At 38.3% G+C, this 24,764-nt stretch overlaps 1 protein-coding gene across 4 annotated transcripts in view; it reads left to right on the forward strand.

Moving 5' to 3' along the window:
- The window catches only part of ERBIN (erbb2 interacting protein), a 107,807-nt gene that overhangs the window by 66,823 nt on the left and 16,220 nt on the right, over positions 1-24,764 (forward strand). For all 4 annotated transcript variants that reach the window (XM_088130372.1, XM_088130370.1, XM_088130373.1 and 1 more), the window contains exons 13-21: positions 3,123-3,238; positions 3,980-4,049; positions 6,370-6,469; positions 7,543-7,664; positions 8,161-8,331; positions 10,193-10,366; positions 11,193-11,307; positions 12,779-12,962; positions 15,232-16,759. In XM_088130372.1, the coding sequence (XP_087986498.1) occupies positions 3,123-3,238; positions 3,980-4,049; positions 6,370-6,469; positions 7,543-7,664; positions 8,161-8,331; positions 10,193-10,366; positions 11,193-11,307; positions 12,779-12,962; positions 15,232-16,759 (2,580 nt within the window). The remainder of the gene's footprint in view (positions 1-3,122; positions 3,239-3,979; positions 4,050-6,369; positions 6,470-7,542; positions 7,665-8,160; positions 8,332-10,192; positions 10,367-11,192; positions 11,308-12,778; positions 12,963-15,231; positions 16,760-24,764) is intronic.

The following is a 24,764-nucleotide window of genomic DNA, read 5'->3' on the forward strand; positions in this document are numbered from 1 at the left end:
AAATCTAACAAATAAATAAAAATAAGGACAGCTTAGGAGGGTGTTAGTATTTCTTATCTGGAGGTGCTGGGGGGAGAAAATACTTGTTAAAAACTTTTTACAACCTGGAACATAGATGTTTGGACATTCAGGACCCAATTATTATGACCATGAACTACTCTCTCTATACCCCCTACCTCTTTTATGATGATGGATTAAGTATTTTTCTGTTATTAATATACACAGTGAATCCAAACTTGCTCTTGCATTAATGGAAAGACTAAAAAAAAAAGTGTGTATTTTACCAATCTCTCTTTCCACAAGCCATGTACAGCTTTGTAGATTATAACAAGCACCTTGAATCGCACCCAGTAGGATACTGGTAACCAGTGCAGTTTACAAATTGGGTGTCACATGGGCATGCCAAGGCATGCCCATCACTGCCTGTACTGCTGCATTCTGGGACCAGTTAAAGCTTCTGAGTGATTCTCAAGGGCAGCCCCATGTAGGATGCATTGCAGTAGCTGAGTCATGAGGTGATTAGGGCATGAATAACTGTCTGAAGGGCCTCCTGATTCAGGAAAGGCACAGTTGTTGTACCAGATACAGTTGTGCAAAGGCTTTCCTGGCCACAGTCGCCACCTGCTGGTAGAGCAGGAGCTATGTGTCTAGAAAGACTCTAAGATTGTGCACCATTCTTAAATGGGAAAGTGCCACCCCATCCAAGGTTAAAGGTGGAATATTCCCACATCCAGGTGGCCCTAATACCCACAGTCACTTTGTCTTGGTAGGATTGAATCCGTTTTGGTTCTTCTTCATCTAGGCCTGTGCAGCCTCCAAACACTGGGACAGAACCTTGACAAGCTCACTGAACTGATGATTTGTTTTTTGCTTGTTTGTTTGTTGTTTTTGTGCCTTTGAGTCAGTCTTGACTCCTGGCGACTGCCTGGACCTGTCCCTGTAGTTTTCTTGGCAAGATTTTGGAAGTGGCTTGCCGTTGCCTGCTTTCTAGGGCTGAGAGAGAGTGACTGTCCCTGCCCAGTTGCCTAAGGCAGGATTAGAACTCATGGTCTCCTAGTTTCTAGCCTGATGCCTTAACCATTACACCAAACTGGCTCTCATACTGATGACACTGAACCGCAAACCTGTCAATGATTTCACCTAGCAGTTTCATGTAGATGTTGAACAAAAAAGGAGAGAGTGTTTATTTCTGTGACACTCCCACAAAGGTGTGGCCTGGGGATTGACTTCTCCCCACCAGCCAATACCAACTGGAACAAGCCTTGAAGGCAGGAAGACAACACGGTTAAACAGTGCCACTGATTCCCAACTCCAGGAGCTGATCCAGAAGAATACTGTGGTCAGTGGTATTTAAAGCCACTGAGAAATCAAGGAGCACAACAACAGATGCAGTATCTCTGTCCTGGCTCCACCACAGGTCTTTTGCAAGTGCAACCAAGACTGTCTGCATCCTGAATCCCAGCCTGAAACATGACTGAAATGGGTTTAAACAGCCTGCTTCATCCAGGGTCCTCTGCAACTTAAGTCCAACCATTTTCTCAACAAATTTCTCTAAAAAGCAAAGGTTGGAGGCAGGATGATAGTTATCTAAGATGGTTGGGTCCAGGGACAGCCTGTTGAGATGGTGCACCACCGATTCCTTGGTTGATTCCTTGGCGTACCACTGAGGCTGAAAGAATCACCCCCTCCCTCAAAGAGACTGCCACCACAGCACAGACCAAGTACAAGTCACCTCCCTGACTGCCTTAACTAACCAGGAGGGACCTGGGTCCAACTAACAGGTAGCCAGACTAACAGCACCAAGAACCCTGTCTACTTCTTCAAGAGTTACTGACTCACACTTCTCCCAGATCACACCACAAGACCAAACCCCAGGTCCCTCGGCCGGGCCTGCCTAGTCAGAGCCCAAGTTGGACTGGAGTGGAGTGGCTATCCTCCAGATAGCCAGAATATTTCTCACAGTACCCCAGAAGATGGTGCTATGGCCCATCCTGCCTAGTAGGGACTGGGTCATCCTAAACAGAGCCACTTGACAGCTATCTGTGGAAAAATATTGGCATTTTGCCACCCTTATCACCATGAGGCAATCCCTAAAATAGGATTGGTGGGTCAGACTTGCTCTGAGTCTTTCTCCAGTGGTGCAGTTGAACTATACTAAAGGATGGAATGAGGTCGGTTTGCTTTTGCATTGTGCAATGATGAGAGTTTCTGTGGCAACATTCTGAATTAGGAGGTATAATACATACTTTAATCCCTATTCTTATTTTTGCTACTTATATGACAATAATTTATCATCAGACTTTTGGAAGGTTGTTTTTGTATCCATAGACTGATATGGCTTCAACTTTGGATATAGGTTGAATAGCATCAAGCCAGTTAACAGCCTTCTTATCTCAACTGTTACATTAAAGGTAGAAACCTTTTTCTATGGAGGAATATCTTTTTGACTTTAAGATGGAAAATAAATTATCTTGTTTAATATTCTGGGAAAACTTTGGCAAGATTTATAAATGTAGTCAGAGAAGTATATGCAAATGTTCATGCGTTCTCAAACATATGCATACAGAAACATGGTCTATTTCTTCACAACTTTTTTTCTTACCCTAAGATGTCTTCCTTCTATCCCATATCTCTATGGTTATTAGCTATTTCAATGTGCTTCAAAGCACCACTGAGTATTGGAAACTGTAGCCTCAGTGCTGGATGATCTGGTATTTGCTTAGAGAGTTGATCATAAAGAGCACAACTGCTAAAGTATCTTAGTCTGATTTTATTGGCAGTGGCCTTAATTTGACAGTGTCAATGGCTGGACATCCATGTTCTGCAGAATAGTTGTTCAAGAGTGATATGGAGGCTGCAGGTTGCCTTCATATAGATTAGATGGGAAAAGTACATGTAATCTCCATTTGAAACATATTCTCTCCAAAATAGAAAGTGTAAATATGATCAGAAAAAAGCTGTCTTTTTTAGCTGTCCTTTTTCATCAATTTTGGTAAATCAAAATTTTCATATTTAAATATAGTTTCATATTTCAAAGAAAAATAACTGAAGATATATACATTTATAATTGATGAAATACTGTTCTGAACTTCTGCATAATTAAGTTTTTCTTTTCCCCCCAGATTGGAAACTGGAAACATGTAACTGTTTTGTTTCTGCATTCTAATAAATTGGAGGTCCTTCCAGAGGAAATGGGTGATATGCAGAAATTAAAAGTTATAAATTTAAGTGACAATAGGTTTGTGACTTAAATTATTTTGCATGAATATTCCATTATTCATAATGATAAGTACATTTAATCCAGTCACTGCTTCTCACAAAATTGTTATAAGCATAAAATGATGGGGTATTCAAACAGGGATCATTCAGTTTCTTTGGATGAAGATGGGATGAAAATATAATACATTTTCTTTCTATAAAGCGTACTCTAGTAAAGATACTTTGAAAGGGTATGTATAGGAAGAGTTAGAAAATGTGACTTAAGAATTTGGATAGGAGTGGGCGCTGAGGAAAGAAGCAACGTAGAAGAGCCGTAGTTGTTGGTATAGGATGGAGCCAAAGAGAGACAAATGCTTTGGTTGCAAGATAAGGGGAAGTATTTCAGACCAGGAAGACCAAGAGACAAGTTAAAGATTTTAGGATTCTCCTCTTCCTTTTGTCCTGTTTTTTTTTAATCATTTATATTATATAATGCTCCAGAGAAGTGTGCAACTGCCTGTCCCTGTGAGCACTGTGTTACTGACCACGCTTCAGAGCTTAGTTACATTGGATATCAGGTGTAAGACTGGTAAGGGCTGAGCTTACTGCAAGAATAACTTACATGCCCAATAATAGTTAAATAGAGAAAAATACACAATTAAAATGGCTAAGAATGTGGGAAAAGTTACCACCATTTTATTGCTGTATTTTACTAATAAATAATTATATTGTTTCTGATTTGCTAATTAAGTAAACCAGTTACCTTGATTTTTATTCACAGATTGAAGTATTTGCCTTATAGCATTTTACAACTGCAACATCTGACTGCTTTGTGGCTATCAGATAATCAGGTAAGTGGTATTTATATGTCATTATTTAGTATTTATATTTTCCTTCGAAACAGTGTATGCTTTACAAATAGCACTTGAACTGAAAATAAAGACATTGTGAAATTACTTCATAATATTGGCTTATAGATTTGATATTTTTATCATGAAGTATTGTATTGAACATGTTGCTGTGTTTCTGAAGAGGAAAATATTTTATTGGTTAAACTGCTCAGAAACTATTGAATGGAGAGAAGAACTGGCATAGACAGGGTTCTAGATATTCAAATTAAAAACTCTCAGAGCAGTTATAATTCAGTTTCTTAAGAATTATCTTTGTTGATAAAAGTACAGCTGAAAATACAGTGGGATAAGTGATGTTTATTATATTTCTAATTTGCTCTTTAAGAAGAGTTTAAGAGTTTAAGCCTGCTTTCCTTCCTCCCTCCCTCTCTCCCTATTATAAATGCATGTGGGGAGAAAATCAAATACTTACACATTTCAGTAAAATATAAAAGACAGTTTTATTTACACAGTAAAATACATTCTTGTGTAATTGCTGGAAATTGAGTCCTTAGGCATTTTCACATGCAGAATGAATACCTAAACTATACTTGTTTCCTCATACATTGAGCAAATAACATATTTAGTATTCTGTATCCTGAATGTTTTCTATTTTTTCTTTTTCACAAGCATATATGACTTTTTGTAAATAAGCTCTCTTTAATGACTCTCTTTCTAAACATACAGTTCACGTTATATACTCACCATGGCTTATAATTAAACATGAATATGCAGGCTTACAATTATAGGCTCCTCCCACTAATTGCGCTGGTGGCCAATTCAAATTGCTTTAAACCCCTAAATGGCATATTAAGATACATCAGACAACACCTTGCCATAATTGAATCTACTCTTCACTCTATTAAGTGAAAGAAAGTCTCTTGAAAGTTCCATCACTTTGTGGAGTTGGCAGGATGTAAGACACCAGGCTTTCTCTGTAATAACCCCCCGCTTATAAAATACTGTCTCTCCAAAAGTGTGTGCAGCCCCAACCACCTGCAAAGAAGTTAAAGCTGTTTTATTTCAGTGTGATTTTGATCCCAACTTATTGGCCGTGGGTACACATCTTGAATGTTACTGGCTTTACTTTGTGGTTCTCTTTTATTCTTGAAACTCATTTGGCTTTAGTTATTATTACTTTGTTTTGTTTGATGTTGTATACCACCCTTTAGGTAGGTTATAAGTACTGTATAAATAAATAAAGAGTTGTCACTAGGTTCTTAGGCTTAGTATGTTGCATGTCTACAATTTCTACCTCCCAGTATCTAAAGAAATCTAAAACAATCCACTAATGTCCATTTGATAGGGTGAGTAATTGCAGGCTAGTTTATTCATGTTTAAACATAAATCATGGTAAAAACTTGGGTAGATATGGCCACATTTAAAAACAAACCAAACCTTTTTTCCCCTTTTCTACCAAGACTTTCCCACTCTGTCTGCAGAAGCTGTTCAATAATTTCATTGTAAGAAGCTTATCTCCTTCCTGATCTTATACATACATACATACATACATACATACATACATACATACATACATACCACCTTCAACACTATCCTATAGTCATAAGTTGAACAAATTCTAGATATTATTTTGCTATCTGTTTATCATAAGATTTGCTTTGTGTTTAAATGGTTACTGATGACTAATTCCAAACCATGGCTTATCTCTAAACAGTATGAAGTGACAGAGCAAATACAATAAATTAAGTTTTGGAGCTGCATACAGTTCTGTCTTTTACCACTGTACCTTCAGTTCTTTAGAAGAACTGGATGAGATAAGGTTCTGTTCGGTCAGGCACGCTCAGTCATGCAAGTAGACCTGATTTCACAGTAGGACTTGTTGCTTTCCCCCATCCCAGCAGATTTCTGCCCCTTCCAGATCTGCATAGGAGAGTCACCTAATACTCCAGAGCAGATTTTGAACTGGTCTCAAAGGACTACATGTTAATGTTCCACAACAAGGTATATAAATAATTAGATGAAAAAGAAAATGAATTGCAGTTAGTTTGGCCTGCATAATCTATATGTGCATTCATAATTGTTTCCTTCCTTCCTTCCTTCCTTCCTTCCTTCCTTCCTTCCTTCCTTCCTTCCTTCCTTCCTTCCTTCCTTCCTTCCTTCCTTCCTTCCTTCCTTCCTTCCTTCCTTCCTTCCTTCCTTCCTTCCTTCCTTCCTTCCTTCCTTCCTTCCTTCCTTCCTTCCTTCCTTCCTTCCTTCCTTCCTTCCTTCCTTCCTTCCTTCCTTCCTTCCTTCCTTCCTTCCTTCCTTCCTTCCTCCACAGTCTAAACCTCTCATTCCCCTTCAAAAAGAAGTTGACCCAGAAACACAGGAAACAGTTGTTACTAATTATATGTTCCCACAACAACCAAGATCTGAAGATGGTAAGAATTATATTGATTTTTTTTAAAATGCTACCTGCATTAAAAATGGGGATGCTTAGATTAGTTTGTCTGAGCTTAGAAGTTAAAAATCAAAATACCTGCAAAACCCATAAACATGTCTCATTAGAATTAGAGAAACAAATATTAATAATGTTTAAATTCTGTAGCCCTCATCAGTATGGCAGTGTTAATACTGATCTGAAGATCTTTAGGATTCTGAAAGATATTTAGGTTTTGGCAAATTACAGAATTGTGAGGCAGCATCTAATAGCTTCTCTTTATAGGCACATGATGCTGTAACTTGACAGCATTTATGATCACCCTACAGATATCTTCTGTGTCCATGTTCCAGGCAGAGTCATGCATTGAATAAACAAATAAGTTGGAAGACATGGCTCAGATTAAAGTTAGTAATAGTTGTTATCTACTGTCTCATATAAAAGAAAAAAACAAGATGCAAATTAAAGTGCATATGGAAGAAATCCTTGCAAAATGATTGGAAACTGCCTGAAATGGTTACCATTTGGAATCCATTAGGAATGGAACCACATTATCAATTTTATAAATTACTTTATGTTTTATCAAGTCTTCATAATTGGGATGTGGATATGAATAGATTCATTGTGTATAATTTCTCTCATCACTGTTTATAAGCCTAGATAATTGAAGCCCTTAGGATAGTCTGAGTGCAATATCTAGTCCAAAATCCAAATTGACAAATTTGAAAAAACAAATGATTATTTTCATGGCAATCTTTCAGTTATAAAGAAAGCTAAAAATGATACTTAGAGCAATTAGTATAAATATTTTATTTCATTTTTTAACAAGATCAAGTGATCATCTGAGTTTTCAGATCTAAATACTTTTCATCTTGATTTCAGTAAAGTTTATCATATCTGGACTATCTGTTGCCAGGTGGTAGTTAAAATGGAAACTTCATTTCAAATTGGGGCTTGAGTTAGCTATTTATAGTGCATGCAATCTGTTTTGTTAAGGAGGTTATTAAGAAATGCTATCTATTGTGTGAATTACTTTATTTGCTCTAAAGTATCTTTATCCTTCCTTTTATTCAGTTATGTTCATATCTGATAATGAGAGTTTCAATCCTTCACTGTGGGAGGAGCAAAGGAAACAGCGTGCTCAGGTGGCTTTTGAATGTGATGAAGATAAAGATGAAAGAGAAGCACCGCCTAGAGTATGTATTTATTCTGTTATTCTTCATTAAGTTTCATCCTTTGCAGATGAAACACAAGATGCTTTGGATGTAATATTTTGCTGAGGTGGGTAATCTACCATGCCTACCCTATCTGGTCTGATGGGATGGGCAGATACTCTCAGGAAGAGGTGGTCCTGCAAATAACTTGGCCCTGTGCCATGTAGAGCTTTAAAGGTGATAACCAGCACCTTGAATTGTACCTGGAAGGAAACTGGGAACCAGTGCAGCTTGCAGAACAGGGATGTAACACGGGCGAACTAAGGGGTGCCCAACACTGTGTCCTCTGCTGCATTCCGGACCAGCTGTAGCTTCTGGGTTGTCTTCAAGGACAGCCTCATGTATATCACATTTCAGTAGTCCAAATGGGAATTGACCAAGTTGTGAGTGTTGTTACTTACTGTAGTGATCAGAATGTGGGACAGTCCTTGTTCCAATTTGTAATTGGTTTATTTTAAAGTCTATTTATTTTCTTTAGGAGGGTAATTTGAAGAGGTATCCAACACCTTATCCTGATGAGCTGAAGAATATGGTCAAAACAGTTCAAACAATAGTACACAGATTAAAAGATGAAGAAAACACAGAAGATACTAATAAAGAAGTAAAGCAAGAAAGCCAGCAAGTTTCAGTAAAGGATATAGGAGTAAAGGTTAGATTCAGTGTTCTGTTTGAAATTATCTAACTTTTAGCCACAAAATAACTAATTACTTTTGAGAGCTACTAAGATCTGAACTGTATAATTCTTATTTATACTATAAATTATGATGAAGATAATTTAAAGAAATCTATAAATGACATTCTCTACACTTTACAAGATGTTCATCCAAGATAGATATATTAGAGATAAATGCTTTTTTTTTTTTTTATTTACGTGTTTCACAGTCTCGGCCTCCAGACTGGCCCATGCAGTTAACAATAGAGTCAATAAGTAACAATCAAGAATAAAATAACCCAATAAAGAATCCAAATGTTTTTTTAATCTAAAATAATGCACAAGCTTCAGACAATTACAGCTTGAAAGTGATAAAACTCAGCACAATTAAGAATACATAAAGATACATGACAATAGCTTTTAAAATCTGGTAACAAAACAGGAAATTCCAAAGTGTTAGTGCTGTCACCGAAAAAGTCCTAGCCCAGTTACAAGCAGATATTTTTTCCAGGTTGGCACACACAAAAAGCCCTTCTCTGCAGAGTGTCACTTCTAGGTAGCAATATACTTAAGAAGTCATTCTTCCAGGTAGGAGGGACTGAGCCATATAGGAAAGTATATGTAATTACAGAGTCCTTGAATTTTGTTCCAAAGGTAACTGAGGGCCAATGCAGCTTAGCCAAAACATTTGTTATATACTCGTGACAGGTACTCCAATGGAAGCATTTTGAACCTACTACAATTTCCAGAACATTTTCAAAGACACCCCCCCCCCAATAGAGTGTCCTCTGCCATAATATATCCTGGAGGTAACCAGTGCATCAATAAGTGGCCAGAGCAGCTCTTTTCAAGAAGGGGCAAAGCCGGTAGATTATCCACTGAAGGATGTAAGTGCTCCAAGCCACCACACTGACTTGGGCAGGATCTTGGAGCGCTCCCAACTCCTAGTCTGGAATGAGAGTAATTGATACCAATGGCTTAGCCACTGTTCAGGAAATAGGAGGTAGCTTACGTTCTTGTTAATGTTGATCCTTGAAATAAAAACCAAAACATTTTTGGATTTGATTGAATTTTGGCCCCATTCCTCCATTTAGTTAATGCCCTATTATAAAATAAATTATTCACATTTGCAGAAATAGGTTGGGTCAGGGCCATATATCTGAAATTCAGAAAACAAATTCAAACTACCTCATTGTAGTAATATGGTTTGAGCAAGTAGACCTGTTTGCTGTAAGCATTTTGGGGTAAGTGCAGAATACCAAAGCAGTAAAAAATGATAATATGTTGTAAACAGAAAAAACCTGTACAGAACAGTACATTTTTTCTCATTTGTTTTTCAGTTACCAAAAGAGCTTTTTTCTTCCTTATTTTGACTATATTTTAATTAATAGCACAATTTTGTAAAATATATATATATATATATATATTAGATTTTTTTTTTTACATGTATGGATGACATTATAAAGGGCTGACAGAAAAGGGGCAGGAGCCAGACTTTGGATTTAATGAATTTATACTACTCCTTTCTAGACTGTGATGCTTTTTCATTTCATCTACTTGAACATGCAGTAAGTCCCACTTTATTTGTGACCCATTCTGCTAATTCTATCAAGTGAGGTCCCACACTGCTGTCTGAAAGCTCACAGAGAATTATTGAGATGTAGCAAGATATGCTGCTGCCTGCCTGGAGTCAGTAATACTTTACAGGTGGTTAGATTTATCTGATAATCAAGATCAATGTCTACTGAGGTGGAGGATGTTGATTTTTGTCACTTATATAATATCTGCACATTATCTTTAGTACACATAAGAGGCTTCGCCCTATGGGAATCTCTTTTCTTACAATGTTAACATTTAGACTTCAGAAATTACTCCAGTGAAAAGCAAAATGGAAAATGAGCAGAATATTACAGGAAACTGTGTGCAGAAACCTAATGAATCGGATGATGAGAACAGTACCAGAAACTCACAGATTCAAGTTAAAATCACAGAAAACGTGAAGCCAATTGTTAACCATGAAGATACTCTGGAGGTATTTTATATATTTCTATGCCATATTCTCTATCATCAAGTGGCACTACAGTTGGATAAAGCATAAGGAATATAATTTTCAATAGTTATATTTTTTATAAATCTAAAACAACAAATAAATTCCCAGGTATACTTCATGCAGTAATCCTATACACGCATATCAAAAATAAAATAATCCTATACGTGCTTCCCAAAACTGTAAGCAACTTACATCTGAGTAGTCATGCATAGGATTGTTTTGTTAGTTACCAGCACCAAGTATTTTTACTGAATAGTAAATGTGAATAAATGTGAATAAATGAATAATTTATCTAATTGTGATAACAAATTTTAAAAATATATTTTTATTATTTCTGTGCAGATAAAGTATGTATATAGCTGTTGTTGCTGCTATTGCTTTTATTCTTTTACTGTTCTAGCTTCATAACTTTGTGAGAATTTATATTAGTTAGAAATATTTTGAATCTAAAAGAAGTCAGGTCTAATAAATGTTTCATTTATGTAGCCTTAGATTAACCAGATTAGACTACTGTAATTTCCAAATATACTATAAACTATTACTACTAGTATTTAGTATGGAAAATACATCTTTCATTGCATTCTGTACTTTACTAGCCTAGATTAAAGCATCCACTGAACATTGTGGTAACATCCTTACAGTCTTGGGTGGCAAACTGTCTTCTGAAGCCCAGCTTTCCAAATACAGCTATATGGCTTTTAAGGAGCAGCTATTGTGGTGAACCCTTAAGGTGTTTGTGTGAATCTAAGAGGCTGTTTAAATAGATTGTAGTTACATTGACAAACTTGAGGTGCATCTCCTTTGACAGGAATCAGAAGAACTATCTTCTGATGAAGAAATGAAAGTAGCAGAAATGAGACCACCTCTCATAGAAACTTCCATTAACCAACCAAAAGTAGTAGCACTTGGCAGTAGCAAAAAAGGTAGGCATTTATTCAGTAATAAGTTCCTTAAAAAAAGAGATCTAGTTCTTTGATATGACTAATTGATACGGATTATTAAGGTGTTCATAATTTAAGCTTAAAATCTGTCACGTGGCTACAGTCTTGAAAAATGGTTACACAATATATGCTTTAAGTTGTTTTCATATGCTGTTGCTTTAAGCACAATATTGTAAACCAAGTACACATTTTACTCTTGTTATATTTTTTCTGATGAAATGTTGCAAATAGAATTTTGCTTGAGAAGCAGCATAAAAAATATATTCATACTCATATATTATTTACTTATGTTCCTTCAGTAGTTTGTCCCTGGGATTGCAGCTAGAAAACAAATGAGATCCCAGGTGCTGTGTGCTTAGATTTAGTTTCATCACTGTTGCCTATATTCCACCTTCCAGTTTTCTTCCTCTTCCATTTCAGTGCTTATTATTTGGGTTTATTTTTGCAATCTTTTTCTCTTCCACATCTTTGATTTTTGACTGAACTAAATAAGCCAAATCTACAACTGTTTGTTATCATTTACAGCCTAAATTGTTTGATCTGCTGATTATTATCTGTTTGGTTTGTTTTATGCTTCTCTGCTTTATTGTCTATTCTATATTGCATTATCTTAATCTTTGTGGTTTTAATATCAATAAGTACAATTATAGTTAGATCTTAGTTTGATAAAGTTTTACTATTTTGTGTTCGTGATCCCTATAGCTTTGTTGTCTGTTGTTTTATGCTTTAAATTCCTATTCCTTTTTTTAAAGGGTTCTTCACTGCATTTGCTATTCTGTAGGATTTGAACAAAGAGTTTGTCAGATATTTTCATTGCGAAGGGTCAGATGTTTTTGTTTAACAAACTGCTGTCTGATTATTGCACAATTTTTAAAATATATTCCTGTGTACTCAGAGCACCACGCTGAATATTTCAAGTAAAATCAAGTATTTTTGCATAGAGCTGAGTATTCCAAGTAAAGTCATGCAAGTTACAAAATAAATATGACTTATTATGAAATGAGAACTTTATGGAACCATTTGGGAAGAGGGAGTACGCTTAGCATAATTCCAGAGTAGAGAAATGCTGTTTCTTCAGCCTGTTCAAACTTCAAATCAACTATTTAGATAGTTAAGCATATTCAGTATGGTTGTATGAGTCACTCAGAGATGTTCTTCAAAAAAAAATAGAAGTCCTTCTCTAAGCTATTCCCCAAACTGCCAAGCTATCATGACTTTTCTGCCGGTCCACTGGCAGTTCTGGTGGATGTTACTTTAAGAGGACATGGTGCTTCAAGCTGCAGGTTTGGAGGAGGCCTTACTCAAGTCCAGGAAGTGCTCCTCCAGATGAGTCACAAAGTCTCTAATATTTACTGGCTAGGAAAAGTCTCACTTAAACTGAATGCATACTATAGATGGACATTTGCATGAGGCAGTAATATGAATATACTAAATTAAAATAAATTATTTTCAGACGACGGTAAAGCAGTGGATTCTTCGTCTGATGATCCCACCCATAACAGCAATCAGAATAATAGCAATTGTTCCTCTCCTTCCCGAATGTCGGATTCAGAATCTCTAAATACTGACAGTAGCCATGAAGCATCATTGTGTTCTCCAGACAGAGAAATTACCATGACTGTCAATACCAAAATCAGGTTTGAGAAATATTATAATATGTCGTAATACTATTTGAAATAATGATAAAATGTTTCCTTTTCCATTTTTTCTGTGCTATGCAATTTTGTATCATCTGCAAATTTAATAAGCATTCTCTCTACCTCTTCATTCAAGTCATTAATGAAAGTATTGAAGAGTAGAAAACTTAAGACCGATCCTTGTGGCCTGTTCAGTGAGCCAGCTCTGTATCCACTTTTGTCATAACCATCTAGTATGCTTAAATAGCTTGCTAATCAGAATGGCATGAGGCACTTGTATGCTTTACTGAAATCAAGGTATATTATAGCTACCTCATTCCTACAATTCATTAACAAAGTAACCCAGTCAAAGAAATGCAGTAAGATTAATTTGGCAATTTTGTTCTTGACAAAGCTCTGCATTGCATTGTTTTCAAGATGCTATTAGACTTAACTCTTTATGAACTTATGTAAAATCTTTCTGAATACTAATGTCAGTCTGATTGGTGCGTACAAGTGTCCTTGCTTAACGACCATTCATTCAGCAACCATTCAAAAGTATGACAGTGCTGAACAAAGGGACTTACAACCTGTGCCCAAAACTACGACCAATGCAGTGCCCCCACAGTCACGTGATCAAAATTTGGGTACTTGGCAGCCTGCCCATACTTGAAACTGCAAGGGTGCTTCAACTCTCCCCACCCACCTATCACCCTCCCAATCTCTGCCCTTTTGGCCCCCTGCCACCCTGCACTCTGTTGCCCCAGTTGACCTTCGCTGCCGTCTCCTTGCTCCTGCTGCTCTTGCTGCTAATGAGGCGTGCCTGGCCTAGCTGCTAGGCCCTATGGAGCTGGCTTTGCATTGTGATGAAGGGGAAAAGAGCCGAAAGCAGCCTTTTTTTCCTGTTTTTTGTAGCGCAAAGCCCTCTTTGCAGCTCCTGCGAGGGGAGGGGCTCGCTTTGCACTGTGAAGAAGGGAAGAAAAAAGGCTGCCGTGCCAAAATCCAAGCAGTATTTTCAGCCAATAAGGATTTTTGGCCCTGGAGTGAAGAGGCTTCAGAAGCCTCTCAATTCGGGCTGAAAATCCAAGCAGCTCTGAGGCCCTTGCGCACCCTATCTGTACCACACCCCTAACCAACCTTCCCACTCACCCCTATGCAACCCCTCACTCCCTCTCCCACCCAGCAGCACCTGGGGCTTGCAACTTCCTGCTGGCTTCCTCACTGACTTGATTGTGGGAAGCCAGCAGGAAGTTGCCTCGCCTAATGACTGGGGCATTCACTTAACAATGGCGACCAGGACTGCTGGGATTGCAGTCACTAAGTGAAGCAGTCACATGATAATTTGCTTAACGACCACATTGCTTAGTGACCTAAATTCTGGTCCCAGTTGTGGTCGTTAAACAAGGACTACCTGTAGTTTCTGGATATTCCTTTTCCTGTTTTTGAAGACAGGGCAACATTTTTTATCCTCCAGCCATCTGGCATGTCACCAGTTCTCCAGGATTGCTCAGGGAAGGGTTCAGCTAGGCCATTAACTGGTTCCTCTATCTTGTTTTGAAGATTTAAATTAATTCAAAATAAAGTGATATTCCTTAACAATGTTTGTTAGTCTAAAGCTTCAGTCTGCCCCTTCATCATGCAATTCACAATTTCCTGGTAGAACACAGCTTTTTTTTTGTTTGTGTGTTTGTTTGTTAGAGAAGACTGAATAGAACGCCATCATCCCTGTTTCCATTATCACCTTAGATAAGTTGTATAACTCTCCCTTTTCTTGGTTATCTGATACCTATTTCATTACTTATTTTTGTTGCCTAAAAAGATGTTGCTCCCTCTGCTTGCCTTACAGTATCAGGGAAGCTGATATGGTCAAATAAATAATTTTCATAGGAGACAATGTATATTGTCAGAAATTCTTAAACATTTTCTTCTGTGACGTCTCCTTGTTCTTTATTTTATTTTATTTATTTTATTTTTATAAAAATAATAAATGGACAATCAGATGATTTAAAATAAACCCTTGAACAATATTTTAAACTGATAGTATAATATGCTTTCTGATTATAGAGTGTTTACAATAGTTTACTATATCTTGGCATGGTCACAGTATAAAGTTGTGCAAATCTCGGTGAAATGTATTGAAATTAATGGATCTTAAGTCCATTTCATTTGTCTCTGAATGATTAAATCTGGCTCAATTCTACTTTCTTTTAAAATGTGTTTATCAAATATGGGCATCCTTATAAAGCTGCTCTTACCTTATTTATGAAATTATCAATGTTTTATTTTACAGGCAAGAAGATGAAAATTCTAATAGTCTTTTACAAAATGGAGTAGAAGTAAATGCCACGATAGAAGAAAAAATGAACTCTCAAGATAAAATTACAAATTTCTCTGAATTCAGTTTAAATATTGAGGAGAGATTAGCTTTAATAGAGAAAGGTGTTGAGCTAAACAGTGCTACTGATGAGTCTCACAACTTACATCAGATCAACAGAAATATCTGCAAATTAACTGAAGAGGGAATACAATCAAATGTAGTGAATCAAATAAAATCAACAGAAATATCAATTAAAGACTTTATAAATGACCATATAAAAGAAGAAATTGAACAGTTGGAAAATGAAAATAAATATTCAAACTTATGTCCAATAAATAATATCAATGGACATTCTGAAGGTATGCCACACTCTGCAGGAAAATCAGAGCTGAAGAGAAGTGCTACCATTGATACTGATTCTTCTTCAGAAATGTGTCTTTCAAAAAGTACTGAAGACTTGTCTCCACAGAGGAGTGGGCCAGTTGTGAAATCCCATAGCATAACTAACATGGAGACAGGTACTCTAAAAGTCTGTGATATTATCAATGAGAGTGGATCTCAGCACCCCAGTCCAGTAATAAAATCAGCAGGTATGGCTCCAGATGGAAAAAATATAGTCCGGAGCAAGTCAGCTACTCTCCTGTATGACCAGCCATTACAAGTATTTCCTGGATGTTCATCATCATCTGATTTAATATCTACAAAAACATCGATTAAATTTGATTTGAATCATAACCCTGAAGATACCAATACAGTTAGAGGGCAAGGGCCGAATTCTTCACAGCCATTCACTACTCCTCAATATAATGTACAATATAGTAGCAGTATTGTACCCAAAGAGTCTTTGTGGCTCCAGAAACAAAATTCTGTAGTTGAACAAAGCTGTTTGTCTTCTCAGCGCTTGCCCAGGTTGGATAGTGCAGAGAGCTGCACTTCTGCAAAACATTCAGCCAACATGAATTTCTCTAACCATAACAATGTTAGAGCTAGTGCTGCCTATAATATGCACCAAAGGATGGGTGGTAGGCATATGGAAATGTGGGCTGTTTCCCCAAATGACAGGCATCCTTCTGGAGCAACCCGAAATACTCTTCAGCGACAGAGTAGTGTTTCTTCTACTGCTTCAATGAATGTTGATTCTGGATCTTCACGGCGTCCTCTGGTTCCTGAGGGGGATTATTTAACGTATAGGGACTTGCATTCAGTGGGAAGAGTCCCACCAATAATGTCAGGGCCACAGAGACCTCTTTCTGCAAGAACACATAGCATTGATGGACCAAATGTACCACGACCTCAGAGTGCCCGCCCTTCAGCAAATGATATACCAGAGAGAACTATGTCGGTCAGTGACTTCAATTACTCAAGGACTAGTCCTTCTAAAAGAACAAATCCACGAGTTAATTCTGAATACTCTCTGATAGATCCCCCAGGAAAAAATAAAGTTCCTCATGACTGGAGGGAACAAGTACTACGGCACATAGAGGCCAAAAAGTTAGAAAAGGTAAGCAGTTTTACTACCTTTCCTTCAGCATTCTCTTCCTTGTTAAGCCAGTAAAAGGCCGCCATTTTAAGGGATGCATGGTTGTGATATTTTGGTTTGAAATTTCAATAATTTGTTTAATATAAAGTCATGTTCATAAAATAGGTAAGCTAGCTTTAGAAATATCCAGCTAGATGATTTATTATAATGCTTTGTTTTGAAGAAAGAACTCTTAAATCATCAAGGTTATTGCCATAAAATTAATATTTATCACATCTAAGTGAATGATATCTTCAGCAACATATTTGAAATACAGAGATAAAAACTTGGTTAATATGCTACCAAAGTGATGTGGTTATTATTTTGCTGATAATACATTCTTGCAAAACAAAAATTATCGTATCAAATATATACTTACTTCCATGAGGGCTGATAGCACAAATGTGGCAACTTTTCAGATTCAGTTTTTCCAGGGTTACTAGGAAAGTGGCAATATATTTAGTATACTGTGTTACTAAACACAGAAACTTGAATCTTAGGGTAAGTTCAAATCAACTAATCATTTGTTTTTTCAACAGAGAACCTTTGTAAAAGCTCACATGAAAAATTTCATCAGGCTGTTTTTTGTTCCCAGTCTCTATATATCCATGCACATATATTAATTCTGTATTGATCTCTACTGTCCCACTTGATGCTTCCCAACATTTTTCCAATCCCCCCATATGGGGGTAGTTAAAGTATGGTCACAAAATCTTGTGTTTTCTAGCTTTCTGATCAAATAGATGGTTTACTAGAGGATTAGAGGAAAACTGCTGATATGGTAAGCTGTTAAATGTAAGACTCAGTTGGCCCCATGGGTGACACTGAAGACTTTGATATTAGTGAGCATGCTTACAAAAAATCAATTATCTTTTTGGCTGCCAGACATCAAGAATTGGGATTATTTGTTAGATATAACAGTTGTAATTATGAAATAATTTTCCCTCAAAAGTGTTTAGTTCAGGCCCACTTGCCCTCAAAAGATGTCGCTATAGCTATCCATTTCTTTCAGCTTTGTACACTAGCAGTTTGATACAGGAAACTGTGCAAATAAAGGTACATTAATTCAGGATGTTTTTAATAAGTCAATAGCTGAAGGTCTGCTCTCTTGTAAACTATACTCTTGGAAATTTTAATTGAATCTGTAGAACAGAAATTACAAGAGGTTATCGTAAAAACCTTTATCTAAATAATTTAAACAAATACTTCCACTGTATATTTAAGCATATTGAAAAGTAGCTAAGTTCACAAGCTTTACATAGAGTAATGTTAAAGGTTAATTGTTTCTTATTATTATTTTACAATTTCTGTTAAGGTTATATTTCTGATTATATAATAATAATTTATTAAATTTATATGCTCTGATGTTGTTCCTGGGATCTGTTGGAGTCACTCTCCCTGCTTAGGAGTCAAAACCCCAAGTGCTCCTACCACCTCTGGGACCACTTTGGCCTTTACTTTCTACATCCTCTCTAGTTCCTCCTCAGGCCCTGGTATTTCTCCAGCTTCGCATACTCCTTCCTGATGTTGCTGTCACTTGGCACCGCTACATCTATCACAACCACTGTCTTCTAGTCCTAGTCTACTACCACGATGTCTGGTTGATTGGCCAGTATCTGCCTGTCCATCTGGATCTGGAAGTTCCACAGGCCCTGTTACTCTCCATGACTTTCTGTGGAATCTCCCATCTGGACTTTGGAGGGTCTAGTCCATACACTGCAGATGTTTCTGTATATAATGCCAGCTACTTGGTCATGCCATTCAGTGTATGCTGGTCTTGCTTGCATCTTCCACCCTGCCACTACTCGTTGGAAGCCTCTCTGCACAGTCTGCCACATGGGTCCTATCTAGTATGGTAGACCCCTGCTCCTATGGATCTGGTGCTTAGTGCCTGTTCCTGTGCTGCTCTGATCAATACCTCAGTGCTGTCTTTTAGTCCAGCCCTTTCCAGCCACTGGTAGTATTTCCCAGTGTCAGCTACTTTAGCTATCTGTCAGTGGTACATCTCATGCAGGGTCTTGTCTTGCCATGACACTTCCTGTGCTTGAACTTCTCCCATGTCTGCTGCTGCCTCAGACATTTTCTCAGCAGCTCATCTTTAGGTGCCATCTTACTGATGTACTGCTGGATGCTCTGGGTTTTGTCCAGGACAGTGGCTTTGACACTCAGCAGACCCTGCCTGCTGGCTTTCTGGCTGGTGTACAGTCTCTGGGTATTGGACTTGAGGTGGAAACCTCCATACATTGTGAGGAGCTTCTGGGTCTTCACATCAGCAGCCTCCATGTCCGCCTTTGGCCAGTTCACTATACTGACAGATATCTATGACCGGTAGGACATATATGCTGATGGTGTGGATCATGTTCTTCCCATTGAGTTGGCTTTTCAGGATTTGTTTTATCCTTTGGTGGTACTTGGATATTGCTGTCTTCCTTGCCTCCTCCTCATGGTTCCTATGTGACTGTGGGATACCAAGGTACTTGTAGCTGGTCTGTATGTCTGCTGTGTGGCCCACTGCTAGTTCCACCTCATCAGGTTTAACTACCTTCCCTCTCTTTACTACTATTCAGCCACAATTCTCCAGTCTGAATGACATCCCAATGTCCTCACTGTAGATCTGTGTCAGGTGGATCAGTGAGTTGATGTCTTGTTCATTCTTAGCATACAGCTTGATGTCTTCCATGTAGAGAGGTGGCTGATGGTATTTCCACTCTTGAACTTGTATCCATATCCAGTCCTTGTGATTATCTGGCTGAGGGGGTTCAAGTCTATGCAGAACAGCAGTGGGGATAGTGCATCACCTTGGTATATGCCGCACTTGATGGCCACTTGTGTGAGCTGTCTTGAATTGGCTTCCAGTGTTGTTTTCCACAGTCCCATTGAGTTCTTGAGGAAGGTCCTTAGTGTCCTGTTGACTTTGTATAGCACCAGGCATTCACAGATCTGTGTTTGTGGCACTGAGTCGTAGGGTTTCCTGTAGTCAATCCAGGCTGTGCTCAGATTGGTCTGTCTAGATCTTGAGTCTTGGGCGACTGCTCTATCTATGAGCAACTGGTGTTTTGAGCCTCTGGTGTTGTTCCCAATGCTGTTCTGAGCTGTGCTCATGTACTGGCCCATGTGGTCCTATAGCTTGGCGGCTGTGATGCCTGATAGGGCTTTCCATGTGGGGAGGCAGGTTATTGGCTGGTAGTTGGATGGTGCTTTTCCCTTGTGGGGGCCTTTCATGATCATCAGTGTCCTTCCTTGTGTTAGCCAGTCTGGGTGGGAGCCTGCTGCTAGGAGCTGGCTCATCTGTGCTGCTAGGCGTTCATGCACTGCTGTTAGTTTCTTTAGCCAGTAGTCGTGGATCTTCTGGGCCAGATGCTGTCCAACGTTTCACATAGAGAGCCAGTTTGGTCTAATGGTTAAGGCACCAGTCTAGAATCCAGGAGACTGTGAGTTCTAGTCCCACCTTAGGCGTGAAACCCGATTGGGTGACTTTGGGCCAGTCACTCTCTCTCAGCCCAACCTCACAGGGTTGCTGTTGTGGAGAAAAAAGGAGGAGGAAGGAGTATTATGTATGTTCACTGCCTTGAGTTATTTATAAAAAATAATAAAGGCAGGATAAAAATTTAATAAATAAATAAATAAATTAGAATGTTCTTGACCCGCAGTTGGATATCTGCTACTGTGATGGTGACTGGTTCCTGTTCTGGGAGATTGCTGTGATCTTTTCTCAGGTCCTCCAGCCACTTTGCACTGGTGTTATGTGTCTTCTCTTTGTCCCACATGTTCTTCCAGTTTCTGCTGTTGGTTCTCTGCTGTTACTGTGTTGTTGCACTGCAGTTGGGAGTACACCTTGGATGGTTCTTTGGGGAACAGGGCATTTATCTTCTTGGCCTCTGCTTCTCTAGTGTATCTCCTTAGCCTGGTAGCCAGTGCTGTGAGCCTTTGTTTAGCAGTCTCTAGGGCTTCAGTTGGAGTTAGGCTCTTGTATTTTTTCAGAAGCCATAATCTCCACACCCTTCTGTAATTTCACCAGCTGAAAACTTCTCTCTGAGCTGCCTTGAACTTACCTCCAACCTCATTTTTGGGTGGGGGGGTATGTGCTGCTGTTCTTTTTGATCGTGTAGCCAAGCATCTCCAGGATTACAGCAGCTGTAGCATATACCAGTTCATTGGTTTGAGTTAAGGTGGTAGTAGGGATTGTCATGAGAGCTCTCTTGGCATCTTCTAGCGTACTATGTGATGGTACTTCTCCACTGAGCCTTGGTAATTGGTCTCGAGGGTTGATTGTACCTACTTTATCCATGATCTTACGCCTCATATCAGCTGCTGTGCTCTGTGATGGAGGGGGTAGTAGTGATATTCCAGCTTCAGGTGTTGGCTGCACATCTAGTTGTTCTTCTGGGTCATCTTGAGTCCAGGATGTAATGCGTAGTTGGTCTATCTCAAGTTGTGAAAGCAGCTTCCTCTTCACTCCGTTGAAGTGTTGGGTAACTAGCTGTTTCTCAGTTAGTGTGGATGTAGGTTTTCTGTCCATCCATAGTTCCCTCATATGTTTCATATATCCCTTTCATTAGATCTACTGTCGTAGTAGCATTCCATTAATTCCAGGTTCTCTTGTCTCATCCATGTATGGCTGTATATGTATGGAGTATGAATATATATATGGAGATATATTATCTTGTCCATGTATGGTTGTATATATATCGAGTATGTATATATACATATGGAGATATATTATGGAATGCAAACAGTTATATCATGTAGCTCACATCCATTGATACTGACCTCTTCTGCTGGGGCCAGCATCCATCTAGTGTGTCTGCAGCAATTATATCATGTCTTTTAGAGTGGAGGAATGCTTTTTTGAATACTTATTTCTAGTGTGGGATGTTTCAGGTACTACTTTCATTTACAACGGTTGCAGCATCCTGTGGTCATGTGATCACCATTTGTGACCTTTCCTGCTGGCTTCCCACAAGCAAGGTCAATGGGGAAGCCAGCAGGGAAGCTTGCAAGTTGCTCTGGTGAGTTGCTTGCACCCTCTCCCACCCGGCAGCAGCTACCCCACTGAGCTGCAGTGGCCACCTGTGCACCCTCCCCCACCCGACAGCAGCCACTCACCTGCATGTGAGCCGCCTGGGACTCCTAACAACCCCCTGTCCTTGCTTAACAACGGCAACAGGGAGTACTGGGTTTGTCATTGCTAAGCGATGCGGTCACGTGACATTGTGCTTTAAGACTGCATTGCTTAGCAACGGCAGTTCTGGTCCTAATTACAGACATTAACCAAGGACTACCTGTAATATAACTGAAGGCGGCAAATGTACCTAATACTCCTGCCTTCTGTTTTCCCCACAACAACCCTGTGAGGTGGGTTGAGCTGAGAGAGAGTGACTGGCTGAAAGTCACCCAGTGTAAGTAAAATACACAAACACAGTGTGTAAACTGGGACTTTAAAAATGTTGCTTTAATTTCAACCAGTTAATAGCATGTCAGAATGAGTAAGAACTCTGAGGGACCATGATTAATAAGGAGACTGTGTTAGGCTGCCATAAAAACCTTAGCGAATTTTTGATAGAAAGTCTATTTGCTCTAGATTTGAATGGCAAATTTCTTTTCCTCTATCCCTCCTCAGAATTTTGGGGGATTATTGATGGATAACCGCATCATTTCTTTCTCTCTCTCATGCACAATATTGTATTTAGTTTCTCTCCCTGTCTGCACTCGATCTGCAAAGTGCTTTCTCTATGTAATCTATTTTAGTTTCCTCCCCCAGCAGTATCTTTATTAGGGGATTGAAAGCAAGAAAAAAAAAATCCTTGGAATGAAATTATCCAAATTATCCTTTGGATTAAAAAAAAAATCCAATATGGACCATGCCAGAATGTTCTGAGTATTTGGAGCAAAATTTGGAATGTCTTGAGTGTTCCATTGGCTTAAGCATGCAAAATATTTCCAAGTTTTATATCATAGGGCATACGGAGAGATTAAAGCAATCCCCTCTTCCTTCACTTTTTACTTTAGGACCACAAATATAAATAGGGTGGTAGGCCAGGCCGAGTGCTATCACCTAATCTACACAAAGACTGACTCTAGGGATTATTTAAAAAAAAATTTGTAAAAATTTGCATAGGAAATAATGGAAATGAATTAAAACAATACTTGCAACACAATCACCATGCTGAGCCCAGCAGGAAGCAAGCAAAACAATTTTTTACTTCAATATAGCCCATAAATAACAACAGTTAAGCAAACAAACCAACCCAAAACATTTCTTATAGCTATAGATTTGGGTGAGGCTTCTTCCTAATATACATGAATACATAAATACATTCAAGAATTCTTGTTTTAGGAACTAGGATGAACCCAGTAAGAAGCAACAGTAATAACCAATCAGATTCACTTCAAAATAGGTCATGATAAACTACAGTGATAAAATCAATATAATATTTCCTTATGGGCAAGGTCTTTGTAGTCAAATTAATCTCTCAGCTCCAATATGGTGTTCAAGTCTATGCATTTAGAAACATTGACATCCTTGAAGCCATTAAGTTTATTAGCACCATCCTTACAGTCCCAAGATGCATTAAAACATTGCACTTTGCTTAGAGGCAGACTTGGTTTCCTATCATGCTAGAGCTTGGTATCAACTCTTTTAACCTTTGGCTAAATTTATCTTCTCTACATTGGCTCTTGCTCCACTGGTTCTCAGAGACAACAGAAACCTGTTTTTAAAAGGTGATTAGCAAGCTTCACTCCCTAGGACTCTCTCTGGAGATGCTTTGCTCATTAGATTTTGATAATACTGGAAATATTTTTAAACAGAATTTGTGGACATTGATTCTCAGCTTAAATCTGGTTCCCAGTCTTGCAGTTTGTGTGGTCTTTTCAAATGGGTTGGTGCCAACCTCCTACCTTTCATTTAGCATAGTTCTGAAATTCCATTGGGCTTTCATTTTGGCCAGGTGGTTGTTCTGCTGTCATGTTGGAGTGCTACAAAAATACTCCCCTTCATCAACTTATACATCTTTGTGGGGATGGCTCAGTCTTTGAGCCATTTGCTTTTTCATTGCTCTCTCCAGGCGATCTCAAGCAACTTTTATTTACTATATCCTGAAGAGATTTCCTGGTAGAGAGCATGAATTCTATTTGTCACTTCTACTATCTGACCATTATTTGTATATATCTTCCTGGTTTGCTCAGTTCTGCACCTGTATATGCACTATCTGCATCTGTTCTGGTCCAAAAGATATTTTATATCTTTATATCTTTTTATTTTTACTTGTTTTACTTTTTTCTGACTGGTCACAATAAAGGTGATGATGATGATGATGATGATGATGATGATGATGATGATGATGATGATGAAGAAGAAGAAGAAGAAGAAGAAGAAGAAGAAGAAGAAGAAGAAGAAGAAGAAGAAGAAGAAGAAGAAGAAGAAGAAGAAGAAGAGTTTAGTTACACAATTTGTTGGCTTTCAGAAGTTGTGGCTATGACCCTGTAATCTTCCTACTGTTTCTATTTCATTGCTTCCTGTAGATCCAGGTGTACCAATGCCTCCTTTACCTGTCATTGCCATAGCTTCAGCTTCCCATCAGTTACTGCAGCCAATCACAGCTTTTTGATGAATATTGTAGCCCACCCTAACCACACACTGCTATTCATTTTTATTGTTACTATTACTACTAGTCCAGTTCTTCTTTTCCCTTAGAATAACTTTTCTTTTTCCTCTCCAAACCCACCTAATTAGAGACCATTTGGTTGCTTCAGCATCAGAGATGTGAAATCAATATTCAGAGTAGTTACTGAAGATAGCAGAGGTGCTACATATGGAGATAATCACACTACTTTTCTGTGAAGATCTTTGTTTTTCAGTTTGGGGATCTATTAGCATCCTTACTAAAAGTGACAAAAAGATATTTGGCACTGACTTATATCTGTGTCTCCTATATCAAATATCTACCATGTTAAATAAGAAAAAATAACTTCTTTTTATTTGTAT

This window comes from Python bivittatus, unplaced genomic scaffold, assembly GCF_059951505.1.
Source record: "Python bivittatus isolate LINGU-HERP-01145 unplaced genomic scaffold, Pbiv_v1 ctg000850_np1212, whole genome shotgun sequence".
Classification (NCBI taxonomy): Eukaryota; Metazoa; Chordata; class Lepidosauria; order Squamata; family Pythonidae; genus Python; species Python bivittatus.